Source organism: Lynx canadensis, chromosome B1 (genome assembly GCF_007474595.2).
Source record: "Lynx canadensis isolate LIC74 chromosome B1, mLynCan4.pri.v2, whole genome shotgun sequence".
NCBI lineage: Eukaryota > Metazoa > Chordata > Mammalia > Carnivora > Felidae > Lynx > Lynx canadensis.
Window position 1 is genome coordinate 28,581,318 of NC_044306.2, and position 12,619 is coordinate 28,593,936.

A 12,619-nucleotide genomic window follows, 5' to 3' on the forward strand; every position below is an offset into this window, starting at 1 on the left:
TCCTCTCTTTCTGAAGTTGATTTATACTGTGGTGTGGACCTAAAAGTACAGCTGACCACCCAGCTCACTACCTTAGCTCTTAATGCCTTAGACTGATTGATGCTTAGAATCTTAGCATTTTCTATTTTATAATTTTAGAGAAATGTTTTTCTTTCCTATTATTCTTAACCATCTCTAACCTCATTCCGATGTAAATTTGCATTTTTAGTTTGTGACCATTCGTTCTTACTCTTAGTCCTAATTTTTAGTTTCAGGTCCTTTCATATTTTATTTGCCTTTTCAAGGTGACTTGACTTCCTTTTCTTCCTGGGATGAGGCTGTGAATAAATTATTTGATAAAATATCTGTATTTTCACCTGAGCGTTTATGGTATTTTGAAAATCATGCCTATAGAATAGGGTGATCTCATCTGAAAAGAGTATCATAAAGGGGCACCTGGCTGGCTCAGTAGGTAGAGTATGTGGTTCTTTTTTTTTTTTTTTTAAGTTTTAATTATTTATTTTGAGAAAAAGAGAGAGAGCATGAGCAGGGGGAGGGCAGAGAGGGAGAGAGAGAGAACCTCAAGCAACCTCTGCATTGTTGGTTTGGAGCCTGACAGAGGGCTAGAACCCACAAACCGTGAGATCATGACCTGAGCCGAAATCAAGGGTTGGACACTTAACCGATTGAACCACCCAGGTACGTGGAACATGTGGTTCTTGATCTCAGGGTTGTGGACTTGAGCTCTAAGTTGGGTATAGAAATTAGTTAAAGATAAAATCTTAATAACAAAACAGTATCATATGATGAAAATTACATCTTCAGAGTTCTCACCGCACACACATACACACACAAACACACACACACACGCAAATAGTAACTATGCGAGGTAATGGATGTTGTAAGTAATTTTATTGTGATAATCATTTTACAGTGTATATGTATATAAAATTATCACATGCATCTTACATAATGGTATATATCAATTATATCCCAATAAAGCTGAAAAAATTTGACTCAGAAATACAGTTTAAAAAACCCTTAAAATTATGTTGCTTATTTACTCTCAAATATAACAAAATAGCCCAGTCTTTTCACTCAAAGCTTATCTCTATACCCAACATGGGGGCTTGAACTCACAACCTTGAGATAGAGTCTCATGCTCCACTGACTGAGCCTGCCAGGCACCCCTCAAAGCTTTTTCTTAATAAATTTCTATTCCTATCTTTTTCTTTAATCTTTCTTATACTTCGTTTTATCTGTTTCTTTCTCCTTTCCTTCCCTCCTTCCTCCCTCCCTCCTTCCCTCCTTCCTTCCTTCCTTCCTTCCTTCCTTCCTTCCTTCCTTCCTTCCTTCCTTCCTTCTTTCCTTCCTTCCTTCCTTCCTTCCTTCCTTCCTTCCTTTCCTTTCCTTTCCTTTCCTTCCTTCCTTCCTTCCTTCCTTCCTTCCTTCCTTTCTTCCTTTCCTTTCCTTTCCTTTCCTTTCCTTTCCTTTCCTTTCCTTTCCTTTCCTTTCTTCCTTCCTTCCTTCCTTCCTTCCTTCTTTCCTTCCTTCCACTCTTGGTCCATCTTAATACATTTTTTTTTTTTTTAAATAGCACTTTAATTTATGTTGGTTACACACACAGTTTAAAGAACCAGCTGGTTCTATAGTGCTAACAATGAGAACAGTAGCCTCTCACTCTCCTTCCTTCCCCACTTCTGTTTCCTATTCTTGTCTCTTTTAGTTTAATCTTTTGGTGTTTACCCCTAGATCTTGCAATGATTGCTTTTACTGTTACTACTTAGTTTTTTATATATTAGATTTAGGCATTGCCACTGACTTCCTATTATGAGGAATGAAAGTTTAGCTTCCTTTCACACCCCTTCCTGCCCTTCTCCTCACTCCATTTATATATTTCTAACCCACTTTCCTCCCAACATTAACAATTTGGTTAGATCAGTATATATATGTATATATGTTTAAATATTATATATTTACGTAATTATTTCTCTGCAAATGCTTTTATTTCTAAGCCATGTAGTATATAGTTACTTTTCTCGTACATCTTCTTTTGCTGCTAATACTTTAAAATTTTTTGGTTATTTTTGTGTTCTCACTAATTCTTCCCTAGAATTTCCCCCAATCATGTAAATCTTATTTCAGTATGCTCATACATATTAGATATCTACTAATTTTATCTTTTTAAAGATGCAAAGATAAATTCATGTTTCATTTTACCATCTTTAATGAGAAGTTTTCCTTCCATCTTATAATAATGCTAAAAATATTAAGATAATGTGCAATCAGGTAAGGACTCTTGAAACGTCATAATAACAAAGACTCTTAATATAATAAGTACTTTAAGAGTCTGTTGTGTGTCTTGTACTCATAGGTGTTCAGAGAGACCACTTTATTTGCTACTTAAGTGAGGAATTAGAAATCCTGTTTTATGGTTGCCAGTCCCTGATTTGTAAATTGTGCAGATGATCTTTTAACCTGTGATTGTTTGAAATTATATGAAGTTCAGTTCCATGCCAGGGACTTTAGTTAATGAACTAATTAATTACTTTTACCACAAGGTAAAGATGTAAGGCTTTGGTTCTGCTACATATTTGTCAAACTACATTGTTGTTTATTCCTAGTGTGTCGTGGCTACCATAGCTTTTGGCATGGGCATTAATAAAGCTGACATTCGCAAGGTCATTCATTATGGCGCTCCTAAGGAAATGGAATCCTATTACCAGGAGATTGGGAGAGCCGGCCGTGATGGACTTCAGAGTTCTTGTCATGTACTCTGGGCTCCAGTAGACATTCAGTCAAATAGGTAAAAACATTTCTTGCTTTCACCCTTGCGGATTTCTTTCTTTCCACATAAGCTTTGAAAGTATTTGTAGCAGCCTCCAGACTTTCAAGTAATGTGTTAGGTGCATTTGAAACCAAACCCAAACAAGACATCTCAAGAACATTCGTGGTAAGTGTTGCCACCCAGAGGAGATGACCTGATGTCAGCTCTACCTCATTTAGTGTGAGGAATTAACTAAATGGGGACTATACTGGGAATGGAACATAGATCGTATGGGTGCTTTCCTAATCGTGTATGGACAAACTATTTTCTGTCTCCCCAGGTCCTCTCAAGTTTGATATGTGTTCAGCCATAGTTTCTTCAGATACCGTTTATTTTGTTATTGGTTCTTTCTTCCCATGCTACAGTGGTACTTATTCCAAGAGACTTTTTACCAATTCCTGTTTGTCTCTCCTTACCATCTGTTTCTTTTGTTCTATGAAAGAATGCCAGCTCTCATTGACTGTGAATAATCATGTTGCACTGTACCCATTCACTGTACTGATTGACTACCATGAAAAAAATGAAAGAGTTCAGTGTTTAAATGTAAGAAAACTTAAAGCAAATCTTCGTTGGCATGTAAATTCTATGAGATTTATATAGGAAAGGAAAACTTCATCTTGCAAAAATTTTAGGGGCAGCAGTTAGCAACTGATTCCCTCTTCCAGAGGGGCGATAAAACCTCAGGAAAAAAACTTATATATGGTAACTGATGGGGCTGTTAAGATGAGGTATTTTCAAAATGCACCTCCATGTAGCTGAATAAATTGAGCTCTTGAATGGACATATTAGCTCATGTTATTAAAATGATAAGAGTGCCTATCCAATCCTGTTTTTATTTCATTCATCATTCAGCAGTGCTCTGTTTTGAGTGCCCACTATGTTCTAAGCATTATGCTCTGTGCTGGGGATACAGTGATAAATAAATGAAAACAGATATGGTTCCTGTTTTCATGGGGCTTGGAGTATAATGGAAATGGAAGATCTTAATCGCAGAATCACACAAGTATGAATACATAGGGTTCATTTTCTGTTCTGCATTTGTGTTTGAAAATTCCAATAGTGGAAAGATTATTTATTTATTTTTTATTTAAAAAAAATTATTTAATGTTTATTTTTGAGAGAGAGACAGAACTGAGCAGGGAGGGGGCAGAGAGAGGGAGACACAGAATCTGAAGCAGGTTCCAGGCTCTAAGCTGTCAGCACAGAGCCTGACGTGGGGCTCAAAATCACGATCTGTGAGATCATGACCTGAGTGAAGTCAGTCGCCCAACCGACTGAGCCACCCAGGCTTCCTGAAAGATTTTTTAAAAGAGATCATGCAAATCCGTGTAAGATTGCAGCTGTGTTAAGTACAGGGAAGGAAAGTTACATTGAGTAGTGTATAATAGGGTGTGTATTTACCAAAAAGGTCAGGTAAGACTTCTTTCAAGAGGTGGTAGGGTAAGTTGATCTGAAAGAAGAATAGAGATTCATTAGGTAAACATGTTTGATATAAATTTTAAGCTTATCATTTTAAGAGTAGTGGTAGCTTTTGTTTCTTAACACAGTCAATAAAACCATCCCCATAAACAGAACATTACTGTTTTTCTCTTGACTCTTGTCTATGTAAACCTTTTTATAAACTAAAATAATCGGTATAGAGTATAGCTCTGCATGATACTATTAAATTTGGGATTGTATCAAGCGTATGCTGATTCCTGCCAATTCTGATTTATTTGTACATTGTGATAAAAGGTGCTGAATACTTAACAGCCCGAGTTTTATATTATGACTTTACAGGGTCATTAGTAGATATAGTTCCTGTTTATCTGAGTCTCAAAAGATACATTAAATGGTTATCTCATTAAGATTTCACAGGAAGTAACAGTGATTACTAATCAAATAACAGTGCCAGAAAACCCATGCTTGAATCTTGAGTGTAGACAGGTTGTTCTTTGCAGCCATCCTATGGGAAATAAAACTATAGGATTTAGGACAGATCTGTGTCATCCTTGTGACAAACCTCTTCTTTAGAAAACACAAAGTTTGAGAATAAATAGAGTTGCTGGTTCTCACTGAAAAGGTTACTGTAATTTATAAAGTTCAATCTCAATTTAATAGATCTTCCAACTGCTTCCATCTGATTTCTATTTACGGTATTGCTTTTAGAATCTTTCTCTTTTTTCAACTTATTTTTATTATGTGGAATATTTTGCTTTATTTTAATAGTCTTATAAGAAGAATAACTATTAACTGAATTTGCTTTTAGATGGTTATAATTTCATGTTTGTAGATTTGTTACTGACACTGATGACAAAAAGTAGGTAAATGTAGGTCATTGAAACCAAATATAAGGGAGTCTATAGTACTTAAAAGTGTAGGCATTGTTTTCTTTGTTCTTTCTGAGGAGAAGGAAGTGAGAAACAAAGCAAAAAAGGAGCTACAGTTGATCCTTGAACAACTTGAGGGTTAGGACTGCCCATTCCCCAGGCAGTTGAAAATCTGCATATAACTTTGACTCTCCCAGTAGCCTACTTGTTAACCGGAAGTGTTAGGGATAACATAAACAGTTGATTAGCACTTATTTTGTGTGTTAAATCTATTATATACTATACTCTTACCATAAATAATCTAAAGAAAATAAAATGTATTTTAAAAAATCATAAGAGAAAATACATTTACAGTACCATACTGTATTTATAAAAAAAACTTCACATGTAAGTGGACCCATGCAGTTTAAACTCGGGTTGTTCAATGGTCACCTGTAATTTTTAGCCCATGAGCTAGGAAGAATGAGATTAGTAAGAACTAGAGTTAATAGAAGAGACTTTTAGGTAAATTATGTGGGAAGTCATGGTGGTTGGTGGTGTTAAATCATAAAAATGTTTTTGAATAAGAAATCATTTGGGTGTTCAAACTTTCCAGAACTCACTTAACTGGATTCCCTGTTGGTGTAATCTTTGAGAATTGTGCAGAGGTGTTTTTATCTGTCAGAAGGTTGAATAGTCATAATATTAGTGAGGTCCATTTTGATAAGGATCAGGATTATGAATTAGATCTTATATATAAATATTTTCTTTTGAAATATCTGAAATGTATTCAATTCAGACTTCTGTTTATTATTATTATTATTATTATTATTATTATGATACTTATGTTTATTCTTGAAAGAATTCTTGGAAAGACATGCCAAGGGAGATTGTCATCTTCTGATATCTGATATTCATGGGGTTTCTTCAAAGAAGACTAGAATTAACAGAGTCAGGATGAGTCACAGCAGCATTAACTTTTTAAAAACAAAGATGTCTTGGGGCCCTTGAGTGGCTCAGTAGGTTGAAGTCCAACTTCAGCTTAGGTCATGATCTCACAGTTTGTGAGTTTGAGCCCTGCATCCGGCTCTCAGTGGAGCCTGCTTGTCCCCCCCCCCTCTCTGCACCTCCCCCACTCACTCTCTATCTCTCTCAAAAATAAATAAACATTTAAAAAAATACGTCTTTAGCATTTCTTTTTTTTTTCCTAACTTGTTTTATTTTTTATTTTTTTAAATTTACATCCAAATTAGTTAGCATATAGTGCAACAAATGATTTCACGAGTAGATTCCTTAGTGCCCCTTACCCATTTAGCCCATCCCCCCTCCCATAACCCCTCCCGTAACCCTCAGTTTGTTCTCCATATTTATGAGTCTCTTCTGTTTTGTCCCCCTCCCTGTTTTTATATTATTGTTTCCCTTCCCTTATGTTCATCTGTTTTGTCTCTTAAAGTCCGCATATGAGTGAAGTCATATGATTTTTGTCTTTCTCTAATTTCACTTAGCATAATACCTTCCAGTTCCATCCACATAGTTGCAAATGGCAAGATTTCATTCTTTTTGATTGCTGAGTAGTACTCCATTGTATATATACACTACATCTTGTTTATCCATTCATCCATCGATGGACATTTGGGTTCTTTCCATACTTTGGCTGTTGGTGATAGTGCTGCTATAAACATGGGGGTGCATGTGTCCCTTCGAAATAGCACACCTGTATCCCTTGGATAAATGCCTAGTAGTGCAATTGCTGGGTCGTAGGGTAATTCTATTTTTAGTGTTTTGAGGAACCTCCATACTGTTTTCCAGATTGGCTGCACCAGCCTGCATTCCCACCAGCAGTGCAAAAGAGATCCTCTTTTTCCACATCCTCGCCAACATCTGTTGTTGCTGAGTTGCTAATGTAACCCATTTGACAGGTGTAAGGTGGTATCTCATTGTGGTTTTGATTTGTATTTCCCTGATGATGAGTGATATTGAGCATTTTTTCATGTGTCGGTTGGCCATCTGGATGTCTTCTTTGGAGAAGTGTCTATTCATGTCTTTTGCCCATTTCTTCACTGGATTATTTGTTTTTTGGGTGTTGAGTTTGATAAGTTCTTTATAGATTTTGGATACTAACCCTTTATCTGATATGTCATTTGCAAATATCTTCTCCCATTCTGTCGGTTGCCTTTTAGTTTTGCTGATTGTTTCCTTCACTGTGCAGAAGCTTTTTATTTGGATGAGGTCCCAGTAGTTCATTTTTGCTTTTGTTTCCCTTGCTTCCGGAGACGTGTTGAGTAAGAAGTTGCTGTGGCCCATAAGAGACTCTTAAAAACTGAGAACAAACTGAGGGTTGATGGGGGGGTTGGAGGGAGGGGAGGGTGGGTGATGGGTATTGAGGAGGGCACCTTTTGGGATGAGCACTGGGTGTTGTATGGAAACCAATTTGACAATAAATTTCATATATTGAAAAAAAAAAAGTTGCTGTGGCCAAGATCAGAGGTTTTTGTCTGCTTTCTCCTCGAGGATTTTGATGGCTTCCTGTCTTTCATTGAGGTCTTTCATCCATTTTGAGTTTATTTTTGTGTATGGTGTCAGAAAGTGGCCCAGGTTCATTCTTCTGCATGTTGCTGTCCAGTTTTCCCAGCACCACTTGCTGAAGAGATGTCTTTATTCCATTGGATATTCTTTCCTGCTTTGTCAGAGATTAATTGGCCATATGTTTGTGGGTCCATTTCTGGGTTCTCTATTCTATTCCATTGATCTGAGTGTCTTTTCTTGTGCCATGTCTTTACCATTTCTAACAATTTTAAATAAGTTCAGTATTATGGAAAAGATCAGTTGTAATTGTTTGAAAGAGGAACTTAATTCTGATGTTTTATTGGTGTCCCATAATAGCCTATAGTACAGAGATAGTTTTAGGAGGATGGGAAGTCCTCTGAAGAGTAAATAGGGATGAAGGCTCATATTTGGATCATGAGCTTCTTTCAGTATTGCTTACATAGGTGTTTTTAGTTTCTCATATAAAATAAATAAAAATAATAACTTTTTACTGGGAAAATGTAAAATTCATGTATAGTGGAAAAATTACCAAAAATCATGTAGCATATAAATCAAAATGAAAAACTTTAGGGTTTAGAGTAATTTTTCAAAGGCAGCTAAAAAATTGAATCTTAGGCATAGGCATAGAATTCTTTTAAAAGTAATTTTCATAAAAGTCAGAAAAATGCTTGCTTCTCGTGTGGGTATTGACTGGCAAGGGACACAATAACTTTCCGGGATGATACAAATTTTTTTTTATCTTGATGGAGGTGTGGGTTCTATAGGTTATGAAAAATAACAATAAATTTAAAAGTAAGAAAATCACTGATGCAATTTTATTTATTAACTTGTAATATTTGTAATTGACAGGAACCTCCTTAGTCAGATACCCAGTGAAAAGTTTCGATTATATAAACTAAATATGGTGGCAAAGATGGAAAACTATCTTCTTTCCAGAAGATGTAGGCGACAGTATGTATTATTTTTCTTATACTAATTAGTAACAGATTTATGAATGGTGCTCCTTTAAGAAAAAGTTTTGCAAAGTGATTAGAAATATTTAAAAATAGTATTTTGTTGGTGTTATGTATGTGCTGATTTTTAAGGCAACTTTCTTTGTGCTTCAGTAAACTGAAGCCAGATAATGAGATCTCAGGTGGATCAATTAGTAATGATTTCACCTCATTATTTTCAGCAATAGTTTTAATATATATGGTTTTGTTCTTTTATTTAATTTTAAATTTTCTCTTGGGTAGAATCATCTTGTCTCATTTTGAAGACAAACAACTACGAAAGGCCTCTGTGGGTATTATGGAAACTGAAAAATGCTGTGATAATTGCAGGTCCAGGTAAAGATTTTTTCTTCTACGTAGACTTTCTAAAAGTCTTTTTCTTCCCTTTCAAATAATTTTCAATTGAGTTTTCATTGAATGATATGCATTGTAGTTTTTAAAAAACAAAATCTTTATTTAAATAGAAGACAAAGCAAACAATATTATTTTACTTTATAAATAGGTGTAAACCAATAAAATGATGGATCTAAATCTATCAGTAATTATATTAAATGTAAATGGTCCAAAGGTACCATTTAAAGGTAGACATTGTTAGAATTGACTTAAAAATATGACCCAACTAGGGGCTCTGGGCTGGTTCAGTTGGAAGAGCATGTGACTCTTGATCTTGGGGTCATGAGTTTGAGCCCACATTGGGTGTAGAGGTTACTTAAAAATATATGGGGCCCCTGGGTGGCTCAGTTGGTTAAGCATCCAACTCTTGACTTTAGCTGAAAAGTTCCTGGGATTGAGCCCCACGTTGGGCTCTGTGCTGAGAATGTGGAGCCTGCTTGGGATTCTCTCCCTTCCTCACTCTCTGCCCCTCCCCCACTTGGATGCACTCTCAAAATAAATAAACTTTACAAATAGATAAATAAGCTTTAAAAAAGAACAAAAATGTAATCCAACTATATCCTGTCCATAAGAAATTCACCACAAGTATAATTATATAGGTAGGTTAAAAATAAAAGGCTAACAATTGTATATCATGGTAACACTGAGCAGAAGAAAGCTGGGGTTGTTATTTTAACATTAGACAGTGGAGCCTTTGGAAAAAGAATATTGCAAGGGATAAAGAAGGACATTACATGATGATAAAAGTATTATTTACCGATGAATCATAGTTCTCCACAGAAAGACACATACATATGTATATGTATACACACACACACACACACTCACAGTGGTTTTAAGGAATTGGCTGATGCAATTGTGGGGATTGGCAGGTCTGAAATATGTAGGGCAAGCTGGCAGGCTGCAAAGTCAGGCAGGATTTCTGTGTGAACAGTTTTGAGTCACAATTCCTTGTTTTCCAGCAAATCTCAGTCTTTGTTCTTTAAGGCCTGCTTTTGATTGGATGAGACTCACATTATCCATGGTAGTCTCCTTTTTCTTAAAGCCAACTGAATGTAAGTGTTAATCCTTATCTGCAACGTACCTTTGTAACGATATCTAGGTTAGTGTTTAAGCAAATAATTGGGCCAAGTTGACACATAAAGTATCCAAGAATACAGAATCCTAAATGTGTATGTAGTTAACAAAAGAAGTGACAATTAAAAGGAGAAATACAGAAATCCATAATTACAGTTGTCAACTTCAGCATCTTCTCTCAGTAATTAAATGAACTAGTAGACAGAAAATCACTGAGACAGAAAAAATGAACAGGACTATTAACAAACTGGATCTAAGAACACTCCGCCCAACAACAGTGGAATAAACATTCTTCCCAGGTACAGACAGAATGTTCACAAACATAGATTATATTCCAGGTCATAAAACAAACCTTAATAAATTTAAAAGAATTCTGTTCATATGGAGTGTGTTTTCCTACTATAATGGAATTAAACTAGAAATCAGTAACAGAAAAATACCAGGAAAGTCTCCAAACACTTAAAGATTAATAGCACACTGCTAAATAACCCATGAGTGAAAGAGGAGGTCTCAAGGTAAACTGAAAATATCTTGAACTGAATGAAATGATAATGCAAAATGTATGTGATGCAGCTAAAGCAATAATGAGAGGGAGATTTAGAGCATTAAATACTCATAATAGAGGAAACGTTTCAAATCTGTAATTAAACTTCCACCTTAGGAAGCAAATAAGAGCAAAGTAAACTAAAAGGAAGCAGAAGGAAGTAGATAATAAAGAGCATAAATGAAATAGAAAACAAAATCAAAGACCTCCAAATCACATTCTTTGAAAGAGTCAATAAAATTGATAGAAACTTCTAATGAAAAAAAAAGAGGAGACACAGGTTCTTAATATTAGGAATGAAAGAAGAATTTCACTATAGGCCCAACAGACATTAAAAGGATAGTAAGGAAACAATATGAATAACTCAGCGTGCATATATTCAGAGGAAATGGACCCAATTCCTTGATAGTCTCAAATTAACAAAATTCACCCACAATGAAATAGATAATCTTTAATAGTAACCATTAAATGATAACAGTTATGGTTATTAACAGTATTTATTATTGTCATTAATAAATTGTTATTGTTTTTATTTCTTAGTAACAAATATTAATAAACAGTATTTTTATTATTGTTATTATTAATAAATAGTAGTTACTGTTAAAGAAATCAGGTCGTTGTTAAAAACCTCTGGAAATAAAATTCCCTCACCAAAATGGTTTAAATGGGAAATTCTACCAAACATTTAAAAGAAGAAATCATGCCAGTTTTACAGTATGAGCCCATTTATATGATTTTCTCTCAAAAGTAAGACTATAGTATAGGAATGAAGAAAATCTCAGTGGCTGCCAGCGGTTAGAGGGAGGTGGAGGGTAGGATTACAAAGGGCTGTTAGTACAAGGGACTCTCTGAAGTGATGGAGTTGTTATGGGTCCTGATGGTGCTGGTGGCTGATTGTGATAGTTAGGTGAATCTATGCATATGAATCAATAGATGTGGTTAAATTTGTAGAAGTTTACACATGTTCAGGCATACAGTCAATTCAATTGTGTATTAATTGAAAAAATAAAATAAAAACAAATGGTATACCTAGTTGGGTCAGCTGTATACCTAGGTGTGGTAGCTGTGTTACTATTAGACAGAAAAGTAACTATTAGGGATGGAGATGATCTCTGTGCAGTGACAAAAAGTTGCTCCATCAAGAGGACAGAATTGTTCTGTGCACCTCAAAAAAAAGAAACCCCAGGGGCGCCTGGGTGGCTCAGTCGGTTAAGCGGCCGACTTCGGCTCAGGTCATGATCTCGCGGTCCGTGAGTTTGAGCCCCGCGTCGGGCTCTGTGCTGACAGCTCAGAGCCTGGAGCCTGTTTCGGATTCTGTGTCTCCCTCTCTCTGACCCTCCCCCGTTCATGCTCTGTCTCTCTCTGTCTCAAAAATAAATAAACATTAAAAAAAATTTTTTTTTAATTAAAAAAAAAAAAAGAAAAAAAAAAAAGAAACCCCAAACCCTACAAATATACAAAGTATAAATTGACAGAACAGCTGGAAAAATCAACAAATCCACCATTAAAGCAGAGGAGTTTGATATAATTTTTAGTTATTGACAGGTTAAGCAATCCAACAATGGTGAGCTGTAGAAAATGTGGTCAACATAGTAACAAGTGATTTATTACACACTTGGTATTTAGAACCTCGTACTAAGCAGTTAGAACAATGTATCTCAAACATTTTCACTTCACGATCCACAAATCTAGTAATACCTGTAGGCACAGTAGGCTGTGCACTACTTGAGGGCAGGTTCTGTTCAGAACCGAGGTTAACTATACAGCACACTGGCTTGGAAGCATGGAATTAGAGACTGCACTTCTCAAACATACATGGAAAATGGATAAAAAATTTGACTCTGTTAGAGCAGAGCATGGTAAACAAATCCACTTTGCTGTCTGTGTGGATGACCGAAACATCTGGGAATGCAGCATACCCTTTGGTTTATATGTTGTCTATGGCTGTTTTTGCAGAGTTGAACGCCTAGTA

At 35.6% G+C, this 12,619-nt stretch overlaps 1 protein-coding gene across 5 annotated transcripts in view; it reads left to right on the forward strand.

Annotated features, from left to right (window-relative positions):
* The window catches only part of WRN (WRN RecQ like helicase), a 152,466-nt gene that overhangs the window by 98,448 nt on the left and 41,399 nt on the right, over positions 1-12,619 (forward strand). For all 5 annotated transcript variants that reach the window (XM_030312307.2, XM_030312308.2, XM_030312309.1 and 2 more), the window contains 3 exons: positions 2,604-2,785; positions 8,491-8,592; positions 8,877-8,969. In XM_030312307.2, the coding sequence (XP_030168167.1) occupies positions 2,604-2,785; positions 8,491-8,592; positions 8,877-8,969 (377 nt within the window). The remainder of the gene's footprint in view (positions 1-2,603; positions 2,786-8,490; positions 8,593-8,876; positions 8,970-12,619) is intronic.